General features: G+C 42.5%; 2 protein-coding genes across 2 annotated transcripts in view; both read right to left on the bottom strand.

Moving 5' to 3' along the window:
- Nucleotides 1–2,578: 2,578 nt before the first annotated feature.
- SP5 (Sp5 transcription factor) lies at nucleotides 2,579–4,629 on the bottom strand. Its single transcript, XM_072342047.1, has 2 exons — nucleotides 4,391–4,629; nucleotides 2,579–4,125 (listed from the first exon to the last, which is right to left on the bottom strand). The coding sequence occupies exons 1-2, from the start codon at nucleotides 4,439–4,441 to the stop codon at nucleotides 3,070–3,072; spliced, it is 1,107 nt and encodes a 368-aa protein (XP_072198148.1). The 5' UTR covers nucleotides 4,442–4,629; the 3' UTR covers nucleotides 2,579–3,069.
- Nucleotides 4,630–21,692: 17,063 nt separating this feature from the next.
- MYO3B (myosin IIIB) overlaps nucleotides 21,693–26,627 on the bottom strand; it is a 173,272-nt gene continuing 168,337 nt past the window's right edge. The window contains exons 35-37 of the mRNA XM_072341621.1: nucleotides 24,534–24,640; nucleotides 24,113–24,159; nucleotides 21,693–22,832 (exon numbers count right to left, since the gene is read on the bottom strand). Of these exons, the coding sequence (XP_072197722.1) occupies nucleotides 22,697–22,832; nucleotides 24,113–24,159; nucleotides 24,534–24,640 (290 nt within the window). The 3' untranslated portion in view covers nucleotides 21,693–22,696. The remainder of the gene's footprint in view (nucleotides 22,833–24,112; nucleotides 24,160–24,533; nucleotides 24,641–26,627) is intronic.

The raw sequence follows: 26,627 nt of genomic DNA on the forward strand, positions 1-26,627 counted from the left end.
ATGGTCTGGAGAGCAAAGTTTTGTTAATATTGTCAGCTTAAAAGTTTGTCAGAGTGCAAAGGCCACTTATTAATACAGAAAACATGCCAAATCTGTTCCTAAGCTGTATTACAACATCTTTTTTTGAGTAAAGTTTAATTAATTTGAATTAACTATGAGATGAATTGGTTTATTTGATGTGTCTGTTCTACCAATGACATTAAGATTTAAAATTCAGAATTGAACTGACCTTGAGCAGCGTATGTACTCAAACTGTGTGATAAAGAAGAATATTAATCATTTAATTTGATAAAATGAACAGCTGTTCTAGTTGATTGGAAACAGCTAAAAGTGTAAAATGTATTTTGTAAATGCAAAATTAAAAGTTAATTTTATTATAGAGCGCAATTTGCCAACTAGAAATACATTCCTGAGATGTAAGCAATGTATTTTTGTAATGCTCTACTCACACATCAGAAAGGTCACGTAGATTTAAATGCCATATTACTATAAAAGTTGAACGATTTCAATTGAAAAATGATCATATGATTTAGCTATTTAGAGATGAATATGAAACAGCTCTGGCGGATTTGCCCTCCGTCTCCAGTGAACAGCTTAAAATCTGTAGTGACATAACATTTCATTAAATATAAAATCTTACTTTCACTTACCTTGTGCCACAGATGCCTAGTTTTCTACCTTTCCACAATTTTGTGGGATTTTGGTATATGTTTGTTGATTTTAATTAACATTTGACATAGATTTTCAATGAAATGCAGCTTTTCTAACAGGCATTGAACTCATTTTGGTTGCATCTGTGCAATTTCACTCTGTAAATGTATCTGTCATGTGGACGCTATAGAAGATGTGAGGGTACAGTATTAACACAACATATCTTTACAGAAAATCAAGCACCTCCCCCACCTCTAAACATGGCGCTGGCACTGCCTGGGAAGTACTTTTCTGCTTCATGCCTGAAGTGTGAGCCTGCAGTAATGGAGCAAGCGGTGGAAGCGTCAGCATGTTGGTACCAGTCCTGTTGCATGGAGTGAGTTAGAGCCCCAGAGATTCTGGACAGACCTGTCAGCACAGATTGCTGGGCAGGCAAACCTCAGCTCATCATTTAACTGGAGAACAGGTTTCCATTGTGGCCCAGCTTAGATCTGACTTTCAGGCTATTCTATCTGCTCTCCCAGCACTGCTCCCCACTCCAGGCTGAACTCATGCCAGAAGGCAGCCAACACACTGCTCCACTTTACGTTAGTACTTTGCCTTGGTCTGGGCACAGCATAGCAGAGAAATGCTGCTATCCTGTGGCCACCTTTGAGCCATTATCCTATCCTGTAAGAGGATCTTTGTACGCTGGGATACCACCATTCCCCTTCCCCAGCTACCAACAGAAGCTCTCCCATTACTGTCCATTTGAGGCACATCTGATCTGTGTACAGAACTGAAAAACTGCTTACTGAAAGAGGCCCTTTTCTACAGCAGCCTTGAATTCTGCAACATTACATTCCTACCGTAACTAAATCTCAAAGCAAGGAAGAAGGCTGTCTCTGCATGCCAGGAAACATTTTGCAAAGCAGGAGCATTATGTTTTTTTCCCGATGACATATTTAAGTGACAGCTGTAAACAGGATGTGCTGTTGTCCCAATGACTTTCAGAAGTAAAGACTCCTGAACCTGGCCCATCACCTGCCACTGCCTCCGCTGCCATCACTCACTCTAACACCAAAGGCACCTCACTACACACCAGCATGCTTCTGGGGACTGAATGATGGGCACTGACTGACAATCAAGAGCCCAAAGGTGTTTCTCACAGGGCTTGCTGTGGCAGGACAGGTTATAGAAGATTCTGCAATAGTGAAGAACAGAACAGATTAATTAACTAATTAAATAATTTGACCCTAACAACATGGTGCCAGAAATGAACTCAGAATGATAACCACTAAGATACTGTCAAATAGCTGAACCATAGAAACTATTCATTAACTTGCCATTATTTCAGAGGTGAGCGTTCTAATGGTATCATTGAGTCTCATTATTTCCTGAGATCACATCTCCCTCCCAGGCCTAGCACCCCCACAGACCTGTGCATCCCATCACCACCAGTGCTGCCTGGCCTGCTGCTGTGCAGACCCAGATCTGCAGCCGGGTACTGTGCGCTTGATGCCAGCACAGCTCGGGCTTGTGGGCAGCCAGGGAGCACATCCAGCCTGGGGTTGAAATAACATGGTTGCTATCTTAAAGAGCAAAGTGGAACAGGCTTCTCCTGTTTTGTTTCATACCATTTTCAGTTAGAAGAGAACTTGTTATAGTAAAAAGCCTCATACTTTCACGCAGCTTTATGCCCAAACTGACACGATGCCTGACGGTACACAGGAGACCCCAAAGGCTGTGGCTTCCCACAAAAAGTACCTCAGAACACAGTTTGGGGTCCTGCCATGCTTTGTGCCAGAGCTGTCCCTCGGCAGCATGCCCGGGGGGACAGCGAGCCTAATGCCCTCACCTCCCGCATTCTGTGCCGCGCCTCAGCCACAGCCGGGCAGGGGACTAGCGATGCGGCCCGCGCTCCTCCGACAGCTGTTCCTTCCTGGCGCTGAGGTTCGGACCGGGCGGCGCGTTCCCCGTCCGTGCTCCCGGCCCCACATTCGGTAACCGAACAGAGCCCGAGGGACCGCCGCTGGTAGGGAAGGGCAGGGCAGGACGGGGGCCCGGGGTGATCAAAGGACGCCGACTCGGCGGGACCTCCCTGCTGACCCCAGTGTTAACGTATTTATTTTCACGCTGCAATCGCGGGTCGCTGTACAGAAACATGCTGGCGCCCCGCGCGGAGCCGGGACGAGGGACGAAACATTTGTATTAAACAGAGCCGTTAAATAACCTGTACACGGAACGTCAGTCTTTTCCCCTGAAAGCGCCGAGCGCGGCCGCGAGCTGCCCCGCTTCCGCCCCGACGGCCGAAGGAACAGCGCCCGTCTTGGGACAGCGGCCGCGGGGCGCTGCGAGCGTCCTGCCCCACAGCCCCGGGCTCCCGCTCGCCGTTCGAGATGCGAGTCCCGGAGCCGCCCCGCCGGGCGCTCTCGGCGGTCACAGATCACGGCCGTCCTCTCGCTTGACGGCATCGGCCGCCGCCTTCAACTTCTTGTTCTGATGCGTCTTGACGTGCTTGGCCAGGTGGTCGCTGCGCATGAAGCGCTTCCCGCACTCGGGGCAGACGAAGCGCTTCTCGCCCGTGTGAGTCCGCAGGTGCCGCTGCAGCTCGTCGGAGCGGGTGAAGCTCTTTCCGCAGAAGAGCCAGTTGCAGACGAAGGGCCGCTCGCCCGTGTGCCAGCGCAGGTGCGCCTTCAGGTGCGAGGTCTTGCCGTACACCTTGCCGCAGCCCGGGATGTGGCAGACGTGCTGCTTCTTCTTGCCCGGCTCCGCCTCCGGCGCGCTGCCCGCGGCCGCCTGGCAGTTGGGGCAGCGGCAGCGGCGGCACCTCCTGGCCGTGGCCGCCAGGGGAGACTTGGTCTGCAGCAGGGCGGCGATCTGCGTCTGGTACTGCGCGAAGTCCGAGTGGCCCAGCACCAGGCCCCGCGGCAGCGCGGCGGCGGCGGGGGGGAAGCGGTGAGCGCAGCCGGGAGGGGCGGCAGCCTGCGGGATGCTCCACCAGGGCAGGTCCTCGGGAGGCGGGTTGGGCGAGAGCTGGCGGCAGGGCTGCGCGGGCGGCAGCAGGTTGGAGTAGCCGGGCGGTAGCGCGGCCTGGGCGGCGTATGGGACGTAGGCGGGGGGGCAGGCGGACGGCAGCGCGGCCATGGAGGAGGGCAGCATCTTGACGGGGGAGAACTCGTAGGGGTAGGAGGGGTCGGCGGGAGGTGTAAGGGGCAGCTCGTGCCCCCCCCCGAAGGAGGGCTGCAGGTGGCTCTTCTGCGGGGTCAGCCCCAGGCTGGGGTGCGGCGGCGGCAGTCCCCCCGGGGAGTGCGCGGGCATCTCGCCGCCCCACGGGTGGAAGATCCTGGAGGGGGATCCGAGCGTCGGCTCGTAGGGCACCGGCAGGAAGTCGGCGGGCGCGGCGCCCGGCTGTCCGATGCGGCTGCAGGTGGCGGCCAGAAGGGCCAGCGGCGAGTGCTTGGCCACGTCCGGGGAGGCGCTGGGGGTGCGGTCCTGCGGCGGCGGCCGGGGCGCGGGGAGGGAAGCACAGCGCGTTACTCGCCGCCGCCCGCCCCGCAGAAACTTTCCGCGCCCGCCAGCCCTCCCGCCCGGCCCGGAGAGCCCCCACCGCGCCGCGCAGCCGGGAAACTTCCCGAGAGCGGTACCCCCGCCTCCCTGCATGGGGCAGCCCTTCCCCGCGGGCGGCCCCGGCCCCAGAAAGAAGCCCCGTCCGGCGCCCGACCGCCCGCGCGGAGGAGCCTCGGGCGCCGGCACTGACCTGGAGGAAAGCCTGGAGCGAGTCGTTGCGGAGGACGGCGACCGCGGCCATGGCTACTGCGCCCGGGGCGAGGCGCCCCGTCGGGGCATGGGGACTCCGCGGAACTGTCGGGCCGCCTGCGCTGCGCCGCGCTGCCCTCCGGCCTCGCCTCCGCGCCCGGCCCTCCCCGCGCCGCCGATCTCCGCGGCCCGTCTGCCTGCGCCGGGATCACCTCCAAGAATTTGATAAGGACTTTGCTGGGCCGCCAGCCAGTCAGAAGGAAGATTTATGGCTTTGAAGTTTGCCGCTACCCAATCATCAAAGAATAGCGGCTCTTTCAGAAGCGAAAGCAAATCCTTTGAATCCACAAAGCTCCTATGGTGTGTTTGTTGGTCGGGATAAAAGAACTGATTATTAGGGGGGATGGGAAGGGAGGAGATAAAGGCGGGACAATTAATGAAGTAATCACTATGTGGGAAATGTATATACACAAATAATTGGATTTTCTTGATCAAAGGACCCCGTACCGCCTGGAGACCCTCTCGCGGGATGCGCGAGACACCGGATCCCCCCTCCCTCCTCGTGTTGGGCTTCTTTTCTGCTTATTTTTTTCTTTTTTTTCCTTTTACCCCCCCCGCAATTAAGGGGTTGTGGCGCAGCCCCGAGGTGTCAATGTGGCTTTGTTATCGCCCGAGATCTGCCTCCGGCCCCCCCGAGGTCACACCGCAGTGCAGCCGCTCCACCTGAGCGGGGCCGCCCGGTCCGAGCTGCGGAACTTCCCCCTGCAGCCTCCCGCCCCCGGGGGATGCCCCAACCGAGCTCCGCGCGTTCCCCGCCCGCAGCCTTTGGAGTCTTTCGAGTGAGGGCCGGGTTGGGCCCGGGGAAGGAGGGCCCGGGACCACGAGAAAACGGGCAGGCGGGCAGAGAGCGGCCGGCGGCAGAGGAGCGGAGCGGAAAAGTTTCCTCTCGCCCAGCGGGCGCCGACCGCCACCGCTGCGCTCTTTTAAACGAAGGCAGAGTCCCTCTCGGCAGCGCCTTTGGCTGCGGGCGGCCCCGCGCTGCGGGCGGGCGGAGCTCCGAGACCCTCCGCATCCCCCCGGGGCCGGGGCAGCGCCGGGCCGCGGCCCTGAGAAGCCATCAGCCCGGGTAACTCGATCCTCCCCGCGGCCGTCGGGTGCGATTGCATTCACACCGCCGCCGCAGTCCCTTTAAACGCCGGCACAGAGATCCTTATCTGCCTTTCCCGTGGAAACAATCGCCGTCCGCTCAAAGACTTCCAAGAGTCGTAGAGCTGAATTAGGCCGCTGTCTTTTGAAGGGATTAAAGCACCGAGTCCTCTCCCACGGCTCCGCGCGGAGTACCGGCGAGAAGCAGAACCCGACCCCGTGTCACATCTCGCGCGCAGCGGCCGCGTAACGCCTTGGGGCCTCCGACACGGGGGGAGCGCTGCGATGGGACGGCCGTAGCGGGCGGGAGGCCCAGCAGAGAACTGTTTCAAAAGTGGGTCTCGTAATTCATCGTACTGCCCGTCTCTATGCTGCACTAGAACTCCGAAGAACACATTGTTTGGGAGTGAGAACGCTGCTCAGCCCAAGTTTTGGGTGACTGCACGGCTGCCACACTGTGCTGGGTTTGGCTCACTGGATTAATCCAGCGCTGTAAAAGAGCAACTATGTCATTACAGAGCATTTAGGTGACAAAAATATATTTTCTAAATGCAGTGTTTTTCAGCAGTTCAGGAGTCACTTCTGAAACAACCTATTCTTCAAAGACTACATCTGAATAGAAGTGCTCCACAAACCCATACTTTTTCTCACCAAGTTCAAGTGCTCTTTACAGAGTCTCTGAGGTGGGGGGAAAAAAAAAGGCAGGAGAAAAAAGGTGAGTGGAACTAACAGTGTGTTGGGAAAGAGTCGCTGCCAAGGGAAATGGCCTCAAGACTCTCCCCAAACATTCTAAACTTCTAAGGTAGCTTATTCCATCAATGCATACATGTTAGTGAAAGGCAGGCAGCGCTCCTTGTGCCTACTGACACTACATAGGTGAGTGCACACCAACATGGGGAGAGTTTTTGAGATGAATCCAGTAGAAAAATCAAACCTCAAAGTACTACCAGTATTGCCAGAAGCAGCCCTCAGGGCAGTTGTGTGCTCCCAGCAGGCAGCAAGCCTCAGCACAGCTGGCACACAGCTGGCAGCCAGCAGGCCCCAGCCTGGCTGCTGGCATGTGCTGGGGCCCCAGCATTGCAGGCCCTGGGTGAGTTCTGGCTCTGGGTGGCACTGGCCCATCACAAAGTTGCTGCCGACATGGGCCTGGGGTACCAAGTTGGTCTGGGAAAAGCTTTGGATATGAAGATGAAAGGACACTCTCCTTAGCTGGGCAGAAAGACGTACAAAAGCAGCCTTGGAGGATGGACAAAAAGGTCTTCTCAGAAATGCAGTTCGTGTTTTGCTTCTGTTTCACTTCAAACCTTGATGCCTTACTGGTGCAGGTAAGCGCATAAATGATGCAAACTATTCAAACAAAAATTTACATAGAAATAAATTAACATCAGCAAATGATTCCAAATGTATATAGCAGTTGTCACACGCTTTCTACCCTCACAAACACAAATACATTCTCACTATAGTCTACACAGCAGGACCAGCTTCCATCCCCATCTTTACAAGACAACATCTGTAGTTGTGCACACAACAGTGCTGAGCTTGGAAAGAGCAACCCCTTGCCTTTCTCTCAGACATTACCAGGCTGCTGTTCACCAAACTCTTCACCAAACCACCCCAGCTCTGCCAGAACTCAGGACCCTGAAGTGAAGCAGCAGTGACCAGGGAGTGCCAGCTGAGGCATGTCCCACTACCTGGTCATGCCAAGCCAAAGCGTCATCCTAAACTGGCCATGAGTCACATTTCACATCACTCTTCAGTAAGCCCTTCTCACCCAGGGCTGCACTGCTTGGTCAGCTGTTTGAAAACACAGGACAAGGAGATGAAAAAGGACATTCCTCTCAGGGGCAGGGCATGGCCATGGCTCCAGCTCCAGCCTAACAAATAGCAGGAAATGTGAGATGGAGGGCAAGCAGAAAAGGGTACACTATCAGGCCCCTCTCCCTCAGTAAATCTCACATCCCTGTTTTTCATCCTATGTGCAGGAAGCCCCACGATCTGGCTTTACTGAGCAGAGTATCACATATTATGTGTAAAAGAGAGAAGGCTCTATGGTTAAGGACAGATAATGCAATAAAATGGAAATGCATTCTTAATCTAAATTACCTAATCCTTAGTATGAATTAGTCAGTTCTTATGCTAGGAAATGTGAGAGAGAGAGATTACGATGCTGCAGTGCTGGGACTCCGGTGTCCAAATGGCACAGCTCTGCTACATGAGCTCCAAACCCAAATAATGGGATTCAGGAGAAATCTGTCATTGAGCATCACTGACTGCTTCTCAGGAGGCCACAGGAAACCCACATTTTCCTGTTTTTCCTGTTTTCCCGTTTCCCTGTTTTCCCACATTTTTCATCTAAAAATAAGAAAGGCAGGAGAAAAAAAAACAACAAAACAAAACAAAGAAATGAAACAAGCAAGTATCCGTACTGATACACTTAAGTACAGGGTTGTGCCACAGTGCTCTTCTGTCAGAATTTGTACAGCATTGAGTAGAGCAGCTGCCCACAAGAACTGAGGCAAGCTCGTGCTTTGCTACATTTTTCATGCTAAGAATACTTGGTTCATGCAGTGATTCAGAAAGAAGCTGTTCCATAGTGCCAATGATTCTCTTTAATGAGATATAGTTATCAGTTGATTTATGAATTTCTCCTGCCTCTTCTCATTTACTTGGCTCTAAATTAAGGAAAAGATCATTTGCATTCTAGAAGTAAAAGAGTATTTATAAGAGAACAGAGTAATCAAAATCCCTCTTAAATCAAGATTTAGAAATCACACAGAGGCATTAGAGGTAATTCTTCCCACCCTCCCCAAAAAGGATAACAAGAGTACCAGCAATGTTCATAGCTTGATCCATTAAACTTGGCATCAAAGACTCAAAAAAAAGCCCACCCCATTGCCTTTCCAGTTTTATCTGGTTTTCCATATGAGTACAGTGTTACCTTATCTCAGGAATTTAATGTAGGAAGAGACAAAAGGATCCTTCTGCCCCAGCCTCAAGATACCCTGATGACCTCCTCCCGGGAGATGCTACACTCTCTGTTAATTTAGATACCATATGCCACAGTGGTCATCACTTCAGTGGCTGCTCTCTATTTTATGGCCCTCACAGAGATTTTGATTGCATTGTCTATAAAACAAACCACCTCCTCTGTCTGCTATTGCTCTGCCAGTCAGAGGCACCTCAGCTGATCAGTATTTGCTCATTCTTTCCTACAAACAGCACAATTCAGTTACCTTTGCTCTTTCCTTTGGTACACACTCCACTGTTTCTTATAGGCTACTTGCACTACTTGAAGTTAAGCATCAAAAAGCAGAAAGCAGTAGCAGAGGGATGTAGAAGGCAAGAAGCAACTGCACAGAGTAGAGCAGCACCACTGCTCAGATGCACCAAGCCAGGAGGGAGCAGCCTGGGGCCAGGACCTTCTTGTTAGGCTGCAGCAGAATTTTCTCTCTGCTGATATTCCAGCAGTCCCTCACTTTCCAGATCCTGGCTGTGTTTGTGTATTACAGGGTGGATGCATTTGATCTCCTTTTCCTGTGCAAGACAGCATTTCATATGGGGGACAGAGGCAAAAGGCTGTCACTGGTAGTGGTGAGGTAGAAAAGCAACCTGAGAGCTCACATTGTAGTAGTGCTGAGATTGGCTGGGAGAACTAGGAGTGGGCATGGCTCCGTACATGCTGGTGCTGGGGTCATGGGTAATGAGAATACCAAACTGAATGGAGCTCAGTTTGTTCTTAATGATTGATTGAATGTGTTTTCATCTCTGCAGGGTGCTCATTTTTAGCTAAAATAACATTTCACTCAGAAGTCCCTACACAGGCATATATATACGTATTCTTCTATTCATCTATCCATCTATCTTATCTATCTATCTATCTATCTATCTATCTATCTATCTATCTATCTATCTATCTATCTATCTATCTATCTATCTATCTATCTCTTAACATATATAAATAAAGGGTGGAAACTTTATTTCCACTATCCTGTTCTTCCTGTTCCCAGCCAGCAGTCCAGGTAGTTTTCACAGTCCACCTTTTGCGACCTCTGTGTACACCAGCCAACCTACCACAGACAGGGAATGTCACCCAGGAGTAGGGCTCAGTGCCATGGGCATGAAGAGGGGTATCAAAGCAACAGGCCCAATTCAGGAGATTTGTCTGATTGGCAGGAGCAGCTGTGGAGCTGGGGAAACATGGGAACCGGATCAGTGAGCAAAGTCTTGAGACAGGCCTGAGTAAGAACTGTGGTCAGACTGTGAGGTGTGTGTTTTGGGAGGAGCTTCAGTCAATCTGTTGGACTTGTCACTGCAGTGCTGAGCACATGGTCTTAAAGCATTTATCTTCACACCTCTTCTATAAAGTAGTGTGTTATTATTCCATTCTTATCAAAGGATACTGAAGAAGACAACACCCCACACCACATCCTAACCCTACTGAAGAGTCATCTAACTTAGGGCAATACTGTTAGGATATTACACCTCATTGCCCTTTTTTTTTTTCTCAATCCTTCTCACCCCCAATTTCAAGTCAGTCTCTTCTGACTCTTGTACCTTCTCTTAGCAGCTTTGAATTATGAAGAGATAACAATCTTCCTGTGGGAAGCTGCTGGGGAGAGCAGATAACAAGCATGTGGCCTGTGCAAGCACAATGATAAGCCAACATGCCCACCACAAATATTTCTACCCAGCCTGGTGGACAGTATTTAGAGCAGAAGATGGAAACTGAAGAATTGAGCCTCACACCTTTGTTTTATAAAGACAAAAATGTCCCTTAAGTGGGCATAGTGTGCCTCTGTAATTCTAACAATGAGTGTACTCTGCTAATTCATAAAAGACCACCAGACAACCATATTTCTGTGTCAGCCCACTTTGGGGATACTCAGTGTTTACTGGGGAAAACATTCATTCCAGATCCTTGCTGATCAGCATTTGACTGGTTCCACAGTCCTACAGGCAGCTACAACATAACATGCATGCTTCCATCATGGAAGTCTGGACTGTTTGTAGTGCTTTCTATTCTTGGCCATTCAGACCCACTTAGGACACAGAAAAAGTTTTCTACCTGTACCTTGTTCAGTGGCCTTCCTACATGTCCCAAATTTCAGTTCAGGTTGTGTTGCCGTTATCTTCAGCCATACACTGATATACAGAGAGCTCAATGAAGACTCCTAGGGCAGTAAGAACAAGATTGTCATGCTATCCATTGGAGTGTATGTGAGCTATTGTTAAACATGATTTTCCAGATGCTGATTAAGTATTTTGTCAAAACCACAAACACTGTGATTTTAATGAAAGCTCTGAGATTCAGCCTAGCTAAGCAGACAGATTACACGTTTAAATATAATTGGGCTATAACCATCTGAAATCTTTATGTATGGAGAAGAAAAGTACAATCAATATTCAGATAGTTGAGTGAATCTTGGGTTTTTACATGATGGAGCTTGAAAAATCAGTGATGTATTTTGTTCTCTTGGTATTTATCTGGTATCTCTTGATTAGTTTAATTTGGAAGTGAAAAAGTAAATATATGGTAGAGATATTAAGATATATTACCCACTGTTCAATTTGTCTGAAGAAGCAAAAAAAATTCTTGTGACACAATGAAGCCCCAGAAAATAAGATGAAAATAAGTTACTATGATGACTTATGACAGGAAAGATTCTTTCTAAACCTTACTTTAGATTTATAAAATATAAAATATAGTAGTTTTACTGTCTTTAAAACCGGATTCCTTGCAATGTTGCTGTCCCAGAAAGAAAAAAGAAAAAAATAAAAAAAAAAAAAGAAAAAAGAAAAAAAGAAGTTTTAGTTTGCACCACCAAAAAAAACAAAACAAAACAAAACAAAGCAAAACAAAAAACAAAGATATTCTGTAATTTCAGAAAGGGGAACCAGATCCCTGGATACTATATTTTAATATCACAGTGATTTTCTAGCATTGAAAAGTGACTATTTAGAACATCATCTAGGAGTTTTATATCTGATAATTTTCACTTGTCTTTAGTTATGGAACTGCAATTACTGTTCCATTTATACCTTTGCATTCTAAAAGCAGTTATTTGGATTCACAGTAACTATACCATTTATATCCTCAAGAAGCCTCCAAAGCATCTCCAGGTGGCTTTCTACTACAGTATCACATTCATCTCCAGAGGCTCTCCAAGAAGATTTGAAGCTTCATCATAGCCCATAATAGGGATCATCTTAAAAATTTTAAATTTACTCAGAGTTGCCTCTTCCATGAAACTAATTGTGCTTTCCTTTTTTCCCTCTGCTCCTTCTCTGAGGTAGTTTCCTCTCTTTTCTTCTAAATCCCTCATATCATATTTTTCTACTTTGTTGTTCCTGAGTCCATTTTTTCCCCTCTTCATCAAAAATAATGAACACTTCTTTTCTCGTGTCCATCCCTTAAAATTCTTCACCCAAGTGCCACCTAGATTTGGATACAACAGAGATGAACCCTGTTGGAAGCAGCAGGGTAAAACACGATGGCTTTGCCCTCTCAGAAATAACAAATTATCTTCTCTTTTGGGGTCTGTGCAGCAGTTGGGAGAAGCGGTGAAGCTGGCACCTTGTCACTGTGCCGTGGCAGACAATGAAGAATCCGCCTCTAATTCTTTGTGACACAAAAGAAGACAGGAGAGGAAAAAGCCACAGCTACCTTCATCTTTAGTTCCCTCTTCCTGGGAGAGCAGGGTGGCTGTGCAAGCTGTAGCTTAAGAAAAGCAGAGGTGTCTGAAATACCAAACATTCCCAAGAAAATGACGAATAGTCCTCAACAGTGTTGTCTGTGGGTCAAAAACATCTTAAAAGAATAAAAAGTAGCCTTTAAAGAAAAGGAATTGACACGTATTATAAACACTACATTTCCTTTGAAAGTTTGTATCTCTGTACTTTCAGCTGCCAGCAACACTTCCCAGTACCGAGAGTCCTTCTCTTATTATCAAAGCAAAAAAATATTCATATCCTCAGGACTTCCATCTGCAAATTAAAAGAAAGCATTTAAAAAATGTAAACTACAAATGAACCAGTGACTGGAATTTATTTCTGAAAACACTGCGTTGAGTTACTAACAAGTTTCTAACAGAGACAGCTCTTTTAAATTACTTCAATTACTAGTGGTCTGCTGACAAGTAAGCTCACCTTCTTTAATTTTTCTGTTGCAAACAGAGTCCAAGGTGTCCGTTCCTTTTGCACACTGCCTCCTATTTGTTTCATAATTTGCAGATATGCTCTAAAAATCACTGGGAATTTCCAGCTTAAGTGAAGAAAACATGCAAAGGACCTAAGCTCAACAAAGGTGGCCATTTCTAACAACTTATAGCAAACACAAACAGCACAGCTGGCAGCTGAATGCTACAAATGGGGCCCCATAAACAGGGCTCAGCAATTTTGTTTAAGATCACAAGCTCCCAGCCAACACTTTTGCCACAGAAGAATGTCCATTAGTTGCTATAAAAGCAAAATTGGTAGGGCTTTGTGATTGAGGGGACAGCCTGACAGGCACACATGAGCAGACAAACACCAACACACCAGAGAGTAGTATAAATTCTTTAATTTGAATAATTGCCCCTTTTTTTTTTTTTTTTTTTTTTTTTTTTTTTTTTTTTTTTTTTTTCCTCCCTCATATAAAATCACATTTCATTTTGGTTAAAAACATCTTTCTTTTTCTGTGCTACATTAAATCACATTCACATTATTTTTCAGGCATAGTTCCCAGTAGCCTCTCTACATAGCACCCAGTATGATCTTATATGATGAAGGAGAAAGCAAAACACCCGAAACTGTAGCTAGAGCTGTTTTGTCCCATTGTTGTTTTCTTTAATCTTTTGTTCAGTGTATGGAAAGATGCTAACCTTTCTGGGCTATCTTAACCACGGTGATGCGGGAGCAAAGCAAATGAGATTTAGTAGATACATTTCTGTTGTCATTACTGAACTTCATATGCTTTGCAATGTAGGCAACGTGTTTTATTTCTCTTAACTTGAAAGAGGTTTCTGTCTTATTGTTGCAATTTATTAAGGGCAAACAATCTAGGGCTTATAATAGGCCTGTAGGCAGAACAAAGCCCTTGTCAAATGGAAGGGTTGGCTGCTCAGCTGGGTAGCATGTAAATGTGCAAAAAGAACTGTTCTGTTCAAAGACACTAGACATGCTTTTTAAATAAAACATCTCCTATAATTGAGAGTTGCCATTTAAGTGTTGTGTCGGAAATGTTAATTTTTAAAAAATAATTTAACTGAAGAAAGAGGGTTCTAGTGTTTTCTTCCTTTTTTGCCTTTTATTTTTTTAAATTATTATTATTATTATTATTAATAAGCTCATAATAAGAAACCCCCTCATACCACTAAGGTTACTGAAGCCCAAACATTATATGCTTCTAAACTGGCAGTTTATTTTTATTATATATCACTGTGTTATGCAAGTTAGAATAAGTTCACCGTATGAACTTGATCTTATCCACAACATGTATTTGGGTTTGGTTTTTATACAAGACATTACTTTGACGTAGTGTCATGTCTCAAAAAGTAAGACAGTTTCTCATCCTACAGCTCATTTTAATTTTCTCATTATGTGCCTCCTTTGCAAGAGCCGAAATTAAAATGACAGATAAAGATAACAACATAATAGACGTTTTTTCAAGCATTGGTCCACTTGGGCACTGTCAGCCCTTTTTTCCTCTGCTACTGAAACGTATAATCAGGACACTATCATCAATTAGATTTTTCACTTTAACTTTTCATAATGTTTCCAGACTTCGCTATTTGGCAAAGACAATTGGGACAGATTTCTTTATTTTTTCCTCTGGCCTAAGACTCAAAACCCCCCACTTCCCAAACTGTTACCACCGAAGAGTTTATTAAATGGCTGAAAAAGACAGCTGGTCCCACCATCTGTTAAAAATTTTCAGGGGCCAAATGAAACAGGTTACACCTTTAGCCATGCCAAGTCTTCCAATACCCCCTCCCTCTCACAGCCTGTGGAGGGCTAATCTGAATTTCACGCTCTGATTTTGCTATTGCTAATGTCTGAGCTTCTTATGTGTGCTTCTTGTAGTTGCTTATATTAGTTCTCGAGCAGTAACAAAAGCTATCCTCTCCTTTCAACCTCGCTGATTTGCAATCAACGGAATCCCGGGTCTATAGTATCCTTTACAATAAGATACTGTACCTTGAAGGAAACCCACAGAGAACCTAATATCAGACTTTCTGGAGCAACAGAGAAAACCCGGGGTACATTTCTGTTGTTTTGCAGCCACTTTTCTATAAATGCTAATGGAAGTAATTCAGATGTGCCAACAAAGGCAGAATCTGCAACACACTGCAGGTGTGAGGGGGCTGAAACAAAGGGGATGCTAACCCTAATGGTATTTCTTGTCATTAACAATTCTTTGATGTTCCTACTCCAGGCTCTCTTTTATCTTGTAGTTTTTCAGCCATCTTTGTTAACATGCAGTGCAACTAAATCTTTTTTTTTCCCCCCTAACCTTTAAAGACATCTGCAAAATGTTTATGCTAAGTTAGTTTCCATAGCATTTTTCTGTAACTCACATTGAAGTAAAATGAGATAAAGCTTGCAAGTTTATTATTAAAACATCAGTAAGTTCCTATCATTAAGTGAAAGGAGCAGATCAATAAAAAGAAACTCTTAATGTTACTTTAATAAGGATGAGTTTCTCCTAACAGGACTGGGGATTAGCTTCAGTGTAACAGAAGTGGTGTTTATAATATAGCAGCTCTGTTGATAAGAACCAGTTGGTTTTACTTGGGCTCATTAAGAAAAGACGAATCACAAATATTTCAATTGTAAGAGATCAGTAAGTTCCTGTACTGAAGAGCCTTTCATAATAAAAGATATTTAAGAGCATTTTAATTTTCCAGAAGGGATTTTTCTACCGCTAAGTGGGCAATGGCATTCAGTCAAGGTACTGTAGGTGGAGTTTCTCCATATCCATCTGTCTTTCCAAGACTTACAGATGGAAAAACGCAGTGTCTTTTAAAGTGTTCAACTCAGTAGGATGACAGTAAAATGAAATGAACAATCAAAGCATATAAGATGCCAACCTGAACTACTGCACAGCACTAGCAGCAGACCCAGCGCTATGCTCTCATCCCACCAGTCATGTCCTGTTAGATCACATCCCATTTTATCACAGTCTGTTGCATTATTGTTGCAGCATGCTGGAATGTTAAATGAGCAACATAATCAATCAATACCAATTTCCAATTGGAATTCAACTGTAAATCTGCATTGAGGTCAGAATGTTGAAGACTCTAACACAAGTAATCACAAAATATGGTTTCATATAGCTTTTCATTTTGCTTTTCTTTCAGAACTTCATTTCTAACAGATCAATTTTATGAAATAAACTGTCTCTGCTTGCATTAAATACAGGAATTATCTTTGAATGTGAAAGTAAGCTTTCATCAGACCAAACCTATGTCTCAAGAGTATAAAGTGGTTACATTCACTATTTCTCTTACAGTTTACTTTCATCTCGAGGCATAGAGAAAAAGTAGTGGCAGTGTCTTTAATATACTGCCTCGTCCCAAGTTTCAGCTGCATGGACTGACAGCCTTTCTTGTTTCACCCACAGCATTCAGCAGCCTTAGAAATTTGTATGAGGACTGGGGATCTTAGATTATCAGTGTTCTCAAATTATTAGATTATTTGTAACCATCCTTCTCAGCTGAGCTCATTCCCGTGGTGGTAGAAATTACAAAATCAGAAGTTTCTGTTTCAATGACATTGTGGTCTCAGTAGGAGCTGCTCTGTCAGATCAGCCTTTACCTAACTGCTCCAGTTGCATTAACTGTGTTATTTCTTGCTTGTAACTGGGAGTAGCAGTAAGACCAGAAAGCAATGAACAAACTACATCACACCATTTGTGAAAACACCTCTTCTACTTTCGCCTCTCCTTGCTAAGGACTCCATCAGGAATCCTGCATCATCATCTCCCAGAACACTGAGCTCTATGAGAATCACTTCCATCAGAAACACAAGCCATCCCATCGGTACATCTCACATCAAAACACCTCTCTTCTGCTACTCCAGTTTTAGACAGATATCTTTACCTGACACTTGCCATGATCCATAGGATGATAATTTTGGGACACAGCCCAGACAGGTCTTCCTCCCTCCCAGCTCTGTGCTCCATCCCAGCTGACAGCCCCTAGTCTGTGTTGTGGCCATAGTGGTTTCGCTGAGAGCTTCAAACCCAATTTTCACTGGAGGCTGTTCAGAAACTGGGACTTTGGTCTTCTGCAGAATGCAAATGTTAATCTACATACTTGCCATCTCCATTTCCAATAACCATACAAAACAGTATTTAAATTGTGGGAAAATAATCTCTGCAATTTAGTTAAAAAAATAGGGCTCCCAAGAAAAGCAAGGGATTTAATCTACTGCTGTCCCGATCAATAATATGTAATCTGGTTTGTAGAAACATAACTCCAAGATGTGATTCCCACTTATCTGTTCCTGTGTCCTCTAGCATCACAGCACATGAGTGCTACAGTAAACATTTCCCCGGTAAAACAATGCATATATTTATTTTTCTGACTGATTCTGGATTTATACATGTAATAAAATAATTTCCAATAATTCTTGGGAAATCCATTAGGATGAATCATGACATCAGTCTGAGTTTGAAGACACAGTGTGCTATTATTTTGAATTGTTGGCCTCTTCCCATCCCAGTTCCAGTCCCAGCACAAAGGAGACACAAAGCCTCTCACCGACTTTATAACCTCTAGCTCAGGCCTAGAGGGCTGCTCCCAGGCCTTGGTTTTTCGTAGCATTCTGTGCTTCTTCTGTCAGTTTGGAAATCCTGATTTGCTGTCAGGCAGAAACATTTTCTGTTAAGTAAGCATTCTGCTACAACTCCTCTCAGGGGTGATCTGTCTTAAAGAAAAGGCACACTAACAAAACATATCTCTGATGCTAACAAAACATATCTCTGATGCTAACAATAAAATTGACATTATTTTAAATATTTTGTTATGAGAGTAAAAAGTAGGATAGGTAAGGTTATTAGATGCTGTGTCTTGTGCATATACCAGAACTAAAACTATTTAGTTGTTTCCTATGGAGGATGACACTTCTGTGCCATATGGCCTTATTTTAAATCGTATGTACTATCATGTATCTGGTTAACCAGAAGACATTAAAAAATGCCAGAGTTTGGTTGTCTCCCAAAATTCTCCTTCTGTTTTGAGAAAAAAAAAAAAAAAAAAAAAAAAGGAATGAGAAATAAGAATATGGTTGACTTCAGCTATTTATTTTACTGCTAACTTTTACTATACAAAAGCAATATCCCTATGCATGTTCAATTATTTTAAGAGGAGGGAACTAGGTATTCAAATACAGCATTAAACACAAACAAACAAAAAAGGCAACATTTAATCTTGGGGCTTAAATCTGATTTCATATCAACATAAATCAATATCAATATATATATCAATATAAATCTGATATAAATTAGTGACTAATGCCACTCAGATACCTTGACTTCCAGCCCTTTGCTTCCATTTCAAAATTACCTTCCTACTCCCTGTCCATAAAATCAAAAATCTTTTTGCTAAATTATGTACTCCTTCATTTTTGATGAAAAAACAAACAAAAACAAACAAACAAACAAACAAACAAACAAACAAAAAACAACAAAAAAAAACAACCACTTATGAAATTCTACTCACGGTTATGGACCTGAGCTCTAAAATGTGAGATTTGATCATCTATTCTCATTTGTGTGAAACCAAGTGAAGATCAACAGATACTGAAATGAGAGCACTGAGCATTAACGCTGCAGGAACTGGACACACGTGTTGCTCCATCAGAGACAGCCACATCACCAGGTATATGAAACACCCCAATTTCCTACAGTTTATTGAGTTCAATATTGAATAAGACTGCTATATCTACAGACACTACATATATTCTACTTATATTTTTTAATATTGTCTATGTCTAAAGCTGTGTCTGTTTTTAAAGATAATAGAATATATAAATAAAAACATTTTCCATCACTGTAATGGATGTTGGTTATACCAATAAAGGTAAGTAATTATTCAGTTAAGACTACTGTTAAACAAGATAGAGCAAAAATATGAAGAGATCTAAATATGGAAAATAGTGACACAATGAGACTTCTTACAAATCCTTAGTGTCTGCAGCCACTTATTTGAATGAGAAGTGCACTAGAGGTGTGTAAAAAAGCAGTGTGTAGAAAATAACAGGTAGCTCCTTCTTTCCCTCTGACAGTGCTGTTAGAAGGTGCCCTATTCCATTAGAAAGGACCATGTTTAAATAAACTAATTTTCTTTTAAACTGAAACAAAAAAATCCACCTTGTTTGCATGTGCCATCTACAGTTCTTCTAAACACAACATATCAGAAGTTAGGAACTCCGTGGAATTAAAAGATGACAGGACATTTGCTTGGAAGTATAAACACAGTTAAATAATATAGAATAAAGTATAATGTGAGAATACATTTCTAAAAGTATTATGCAACTATGGTAAATGGCACAAGACAATCAGTAGCTGTTTAGTACGGGGGGGTGGGGGGGGGAAGGGGGAAGCAGCTACCACTTAAAAAATATGGTCATTGCCACCAAAAGGAACATCAGCTTTGGGTTTGACCAGTCTTAGGAAAGTTTCTGATTTTACACTATATAGATGTATATTTTATAAGCTTCTAAGTAGCAGCTCCTCAGATGGTGCGATGGGGACTACTTAAAAGATCCTCAGTGCACAAAAGCCCTTTCCACCACTCTTATGGCATATGGGTGAGGAAGGTCACAGTGGGGGCAAATTTAAGAGGGCTGCAATTTACTCCTATTCTAAGGTCCCTTTATGTTACTGAAGTGATGTAAATGTTTAAGCGAAAAGCAAGTTTAGAATTACCAAATGAAAGGGACTAATCTCCAAAAGCTCCCTGCCCAATGTGTCTTGGCACACAGAGAAGTTTTCATGCTGCCATAACTGAAAGGCAGAACTTGCTGCTAGTGCCATTAGGGTCTGCGGAAGGAAGCTACTAAAATCTCTCGTTGGTCGTCGCTCTTTAAGCGTTAAATATATTACAAGTTTTCATAACAGGACTTAAAGTCTTACTTTTATAAAATATTAGGAACAGGATGTTGTGAACTATTAAGCAAAATACACTAATGTTTCAGGATAATATATGTGAAAGAAAATAAATCGGAATGAAATAATAAATAATAAACCAAATGAGAAAATCTGAGCAATGTGTGCTGATGTGCCCACTGACCAGGACCATCAGACTGACACGTCTCCTGCACTGCTTCTCCTATTTCTTGGGGCACATTATGCACCTGCGTTTGTATCTGATCTCATATATTTTCAGAACTATCTTTTTTTAAAATTCAATTTGTTTTTGCACATTTAACTGTGAAAATCTGTTCTGCCATCTTGTCACCAGCAGTACAATGCTGAGGAGATGGTCTCTAATAATCTAAAGAGATATATATGCACTAAAGATGAGAATAACTCACCTCAAGGGTGTTACATGGTGAGTGTTAAATGAATCAGCCAAACAGCATATGAAGAAACGGTTAAGTTATGAAATAAAGCCAAGTACAGACCAGCTTTGTGTACAGATCTGACTCAGAAATGATAATTCTACAGTGGTTCTCAGGCAGTAACTTCAGAATAAAAATATTAGTGATGTTAAACCAGTTTGAGAAGCTATATCAGATGCAGGTAGTGGCATTTTATATAACAATGAAGATGTTATATTTTACCATTTTCATGCAATTCAAGAGCACTTAAAATATGACACAAAATCTTTTGAAGTCCATTTCAGATGACTGAGATTGATACAAACTTAATAACTCGGAAGAAGAAACAAGAAGGACCTAAGGAATGCATCTAGAGAGCATTCGTCTTTTGTTTGTGCTTGTTATTTAATGTTCTGAAGTTGTTAACTCAGCCCCATTCAGAAAGCACTTAATCATAAGCTGAAATTTTATTGGTTTCAGCAGGACTTAAGTTTCAGTTTAAGCTCTTCTCTGAGTTATATATTACTTTTTTATATTTTTTCTCTTCTTTATGAAATTAATACGACTACTCCACATAATGCATTACTCAGTGTAAGATAAGCCTTTGGTTTTCAGATAACTGATGTAATACCTAACTGGAAGGCTTGCTTCTGTTTAACTGAAGCAGTTGATAAAACTCTTACTATGCATAATAATGATGTGCACCGCACTAGCAATAAAACATTATTTTCCCAGTGAAACTTTATTTTCAGAAAGGAGAGATGAAACCACAAAGCACTAATACTGCTAGAGCTCCCTAGGACCTATGCCAGTATAAAAGCATAGTTTAGTTATTGGACTGTTTTCAAAATAATGTCATTTTCCATCCAGATACTTTGCAGATTAATGGGCCTGGAGAATGCATACATTATGTAGGAAAAGTTTTATGTTATTTCTGATGAGGAATCATAACAAATACTTCTTGTTATATTCTGACAAAAAGTAAAGAAACTGACCTGCATGCATGAGCTCATATAAATTGCCATTTGTGGTTGTACTGCATCTTCTAATGACATTAATTCATCTGCAGCTACTCACCAATTTAATGAATCCTTAACTTCTAAAATCTCTAAAGCCCACACCCAGATATACAGCAGAAGAGAGCGAGGAGTGAACTGAAGGATTCTTGGCTCTTGCAGAATTTTAACTTTTGTCACACTGTGGGAGAAAATTGAATGAAGGCTTGTCCTTGGAACAACAGAATCCTCTTGTTCTTGTCTGCACTGCCCTGACTTCACTACAGGGTTTATTCAATGAGACAAAACTTCTGCTGAACTATCTCCCTTCAAACCCTATTCTAGCCTAAGGATGCTCTGACCATATTTGTCTCTTGTTTCCTATGCCATCTCTCCTCACCCTGTGGTAAAAAAGATGGATCCAGTGAACTTAAATCACAAGAAATTCTATAGCACATCAAATGAGCATGGACTGCACCTCCACAAGGAGGAAGGTTTGTTAGCGCAGGTCATAGCGGTCATTGGAGGGGAGATAAAAACAAGCATTAACATTGGATCTGTGTAACAAATGGTCAGATTTACTCAGCACCATTTATCAAAGAATGAATTTTCTCAAAAATATTTTTTTAAGGCAGTACACATAAGAAAATTTTATTTCCAAAAGTTTTTGACAAGAGATGTACAGAAAAGAAACAAAGAATTGTCACAGATCAGAACTGTGGGTCAGAAGCTGAAAGTAGAGTCAGACAAAGTATTCAGCTTTTGTCACAGAAGTTGTTGCCAGCAAAGTGTCTCTGTGTTCCATAGGAATTAACAATGGTTTCACTAGGAATTTGGAAAAAAAAAAAAAAAAAAGTGAAAACAAGTAGAAAAATTTTCAGGTGACATTATTTCATGTTACGTACAAAAGAGCTGTAGAAGTAGAGGAATCATTCAAGCACAGAGATTAAGCCCTGGTTAAGATATGAGATACTTGCATGGAGGGCTGTATGAAGCAATCTGAAATCATCTAATGTTAGCATTAAAACTGTTTTGCTTCTTATATTTGAAATAGTTTTTCAAGTTAAACTTATGGCAAACTAATACTTCATAAGAAATAATACTTACAAGTAAATTAAGATGCACATTGTTTTAGATGAATTTACTCTGTACATTTTTTTAATATTTAAAACCATACACAGCATAGAAAGTTATAAATGCTAGAGATTTAATATTAGACTAAGGAAATATAGAACATTTTCACCATGACCCCAAAAGATGCTTTTTAGTACAGTGTTGTTTTAATATAGATCAGTTCCTTGATCTTATTTTCCACACAGCAGTTGTGCCAGCACAACAGAAGGGATGGCACAGGCTGGAAACAGCAGCTGGGGGAGTGGGGAGGAAGGAGCTGGATCTGTGTGAACTAACCTTGCTGCTAAGGAAATGTGCTGGTTAACAACATCAACACGTACAGGTAGTGCTGCTTCCTTTACTGGAATTGCTTAATAGAAATACAATTTGTATCTGCAAAAACAGATCTAAATTACTGAAAGGAAGTTGCTAACTGAATGTGTATTTTTTTACATAAGCAAGCACAAAGTTAATTAGAAGAGATTACCAGCATGAAAATACTGTTACCAGTGTTAGTCAACAGAATAAGTTCAGCTTTGAGCAAAAGACACTCCTCTTGAAGAAGGAGAAGATGGGGAACTGAGACAGCTGTCATCTTCAGGGATAGATTCAACAGCCGACAGTGATTTGTAATACTCATCCTCTCCATCAAGCACTTTGATTTGGCTTGAAAGAAAACAAACAACATTGATTAAGTTAAAAAAAATCAATTATGTGAATAGCTTCAGAAACAAAAACTTCTCTTCAGGTGCAAAAATGAAAGGTGCTAATACAAGAAAGGAAAAAAAAGAAGGCTAGAGTGATTTGATCAGAAAGATGTAGCTTTTACATGTGCCTTTTACGTTGCTACTGCTTGCGATTGGAATCTGAATGGTTCTAAGGATCAGTGAAAGGCTCTGCAGTTTTTCTTTTTTAGCTATACAGAATGATAGACCAGCTGTTGGCATCAAATGGACATTTCACTTGTGCAATGTGGCTTTTTCTTTTTTTTGTCTGTATGCGTACCATGTATGTGGTGTTATTTTGGTAATGTATTTCAGCTGACAGTTTACCGTGCATGTGAACCAAAGAACATATTACTAATTTTGGGGCAAAGCCTTATTGACACTAAGGGCCCTTCATTTTCTGGTGAAATACAGTGAGAATTGCAGTCTCATATCAGTACTTTTGTCCCTGAAACAGGAATACAGACTTTTTAAAACAGTGGAGAGAAACTGAGTCAATTAAATTCTGAGTAAATTAAATTCTGCTCAGTCGTGCAAAATTTGGGGCTTTAACCTTGACCCAAAGACCACCTACTCATCTGGTTATATTCATAAGATTGATTAACAAGTGAGAAAATATTACAGAAGCTTCTCATGTAGTCTCGGAGCAGACGCTTTTGCATATACTGGCCCTCGCTGTCACCAGTCAGCAAAATGTTTTTGTATCTCAAAAGTAGCCAGTTGGACTTCCATAGGCTGTTTTCAATTTCTACCTTTCCAGGTGGTAACTGTCCATGTGACAACAAGGACTGACTCAGCTGAATTGAGAAGAAGTAACACTCTCTTGGGATGAGGGGCCTCTTAAAATGTGCTGTCCCAGGAAGGCTGAAGCCCTTTGAGAGTGAGAAGCTGCAAAGCTGGTCATATTCTATGTTAGAGGACTTCAGGTTCAACACCTTTCATCTGGAATCACTCCTTAGTAGCAAACACATTTTAAAACATAAAGATTATTTTTGTAGGAGTACTCAGAGATTCTTTAGAAAGAATCAGTTCTAGTGTCTGCAGACAGCACTACATACGAGTTTTACATTTGCTTCTGTAGAAAACGTCCAATGTCAATGCACAGAGATATGTTAATTGTTTATTTTTAGAAGCCTCTCTAGAAAGTTTTGCATATTCTGTAATATCACAAAGGACTTCTTCTGTTTACAGTTGCTTAGAACTAAGAAGATAGATATTTACCCAAGTTTTCTTGGCTTCCTCTTGCTCCCTTGATATTCTAGAGTTCCCTGTGGAGAGGGCCAAGAACACACAGTCAAAGCAAAGCAGCAAGTCGTTAATTTTTAATTCAAAGTGATTTTGTGTTGAATGCAAGCAGATGCTGATAATATCAGAAGTCACAGCATAATTTTTTTGATCAAAGGGCTCAAGTGAGCCTGATGAAGCATGCATCTTGCTCGTCTTTGATAAACCACATCAATTATTCACCGTGAAGGCAGACATCCTGACATGAAAGCAACAGATAAAGAGCATAAGCACATGTTCGAGACGAGAGCAGAAGAACGTGGGGGTGGGGCTGGAGGGGCTGAAACAGGTATTAATAACAGAATTATTAACTGGAAACAAAGCCAGTAAAACAGCTTTATTGCCACTTTGAACTCACATTTAACTGGTTATAGTACATGTTGTCCTCAGGGCTATTCAGCATTTTGGGCTGCTGACATCGTCGACGAGGTGTTCTCAGCTTCTGTTCAAGACAGTTTTCTGAACCTACAGTAAGATAATACAATTTAGTTTTAAGCTGTGCCAGGTGCTGTGAACGTCTTAGGGTACTTCAGTCAGTAAACAGTCCTTTCTTCTGTCCCGTTTGGTACCAGATCTATTAGCAAGTCTATCCTATTCAAAGTGAGCACAAGAAACTTGGGAAATCTTTGTTTTCTGTTTTGAAACTTAGTTCAAACACAAGTTTGTAAGCATAGCTTCACTTTTACTTTTAAAACCTCTTAAACCTCCTTTTTTTTTTTTTTTTTTTTTTTTTTTTTTTTTAATGCTTCCCTCTGTATAAATCACACAGCTCTGCACTCCTTTCACTCTTTATCTTAGTATCTTCTGCTATCTAAGCAGGAAATGAGGATACCATGACCAGCCAGGGATACATCGCTCAGCAGCAGCAAAGATGCTTTTCTACAGTAGGAGGTAATAAAGCTCTTTGACTTATGAGACATACTGTATTATCACCATTTTTATTATATAGAAAGGCTACTTTTTGATGTGGCTCTCTGCTTAATCAGAGTAATCAAACTAGTTTGGAATTACACTTTCTTAATATAATTTGTGGTGTGCTGTAGAGTAACAGTTGCTTAAAGCCATCTGGAAAGCAGAGGCTAAAGATGAAGGAAATATTTCGGAAAGATTCTGAAAAGAACCAACAGCCTTTTTATTTTCATTTGTCTTTATTCTTTCTTTCTTTCTTTCTTTCTTTCTTTCTTTCTTTCTTTCTTTCTTTCTTTCTTTCTTTCTTTCTTTCTTTCTTTCTTTCTCTCTCTCTCTCTCTCTTTCTCTCTCTCTCTCTCTCTCTCTTTCTTTCTTTCTTTCTTTCTTTCTTTCTTTCTTTCTTTCTTTCTTTCTTTCTTTCTTTCTTTCTTTCTTTCTTTCTTTTATTTTTTATTTTTATTTTTTTTCCCAAATTAAGGACGAAAGGCGTTATGGTGCATTGCACTGTATTTCACCAGGAGTTTCTGTGGCACATCCTCCAGATTACCAGAACAAGTGCTTTCAGGATGAAACAGATGCACTACTTACTGAAAGACAGAGTGGTGGTAAATAAAGGTCGTTCATTTTTCACATCATTCTCTCAATACCTTTGAATTTTTTGACATCTCCCTGCTAAAAGTTATCTTAATGATAGTGTGAACAGAGAGTTTTTGTTGGCACATTTGCACTCCATACTGCATGGGAAATGTGCTCTGACACAAAGGAGCAGCACAAAGATCAAGCAGTGTAAGAGCTCCTTTAAATGTTTCAAACCTGAATTCAGTGTGCCTTGCACAGATGTAGGGCTCTCATATCACAAATCCATGTTTAAGATCTGGTGCTAACAAGCAGGTAAACAAAGAAAGTCCATCATATACTCAGGTTCACAGTCTGCAAATACTGCATTTTTCTGCAGTTTCTGAGGGAGGTATAGGAAGAGGTCACACTTTGGCCCTCGCAGCCAAAGGACTGTTCTATATTTTCTTTCACTGTCTTTTTTCCTTCTCCACAGTAAAATCTCTAAGACATAGTTTCCTCTCAGTATGGAACTGTGGTTCTTGTGCTGGAGAGGATCACTTGTTCTGAGCCCACCATCATCTCTCCTGACAATAGCCTAGCAAGTTAAATGGCACTAAAGATCTGACTGCACAACTGGGTCCCAAATAAAAAATGATTTTATAGAGAAGGGTTACACTTTTTCAGTAATTTTAAGTATTAAAAGAAAAAAAAATACTTTACAAAAAGTAAATTACAATTAATATGCTTGAAATGCTTGCTAATTATAATACCCAAACCTCCAACAATTTGTAGTCTTCAAGTTCAGCAAACCTTTATATTCTGTCTCAAGAGATTGTGACAGCTGACCCTGCTACTTCCATCATATAAAACCAGATAAGGCAGAAACTGCATCAGAAAATGCTGCTTTAAGACTTGCGGAACTTGGGTTCCCAAGTGCTATGAGTATCTTTGGAAAGTTTTTTTTCTGTTACATTTAGATAACAGA

Source organism: Excalfactoria chinensis, chromosome 7 (assembly GCF_039878825.1).
Source record: "Excalfactoria chinensis isolate bCotChi1 chromosome 7, bCotChi1.hap2, whole genome shotgun sequence".
NCBI classification, from domain to species: Eukaryota; Metazoa; Chordata; class Aves; order Galliformes; family Phasianidae; genus Excalfactoria; species Excalfactoria chinensis.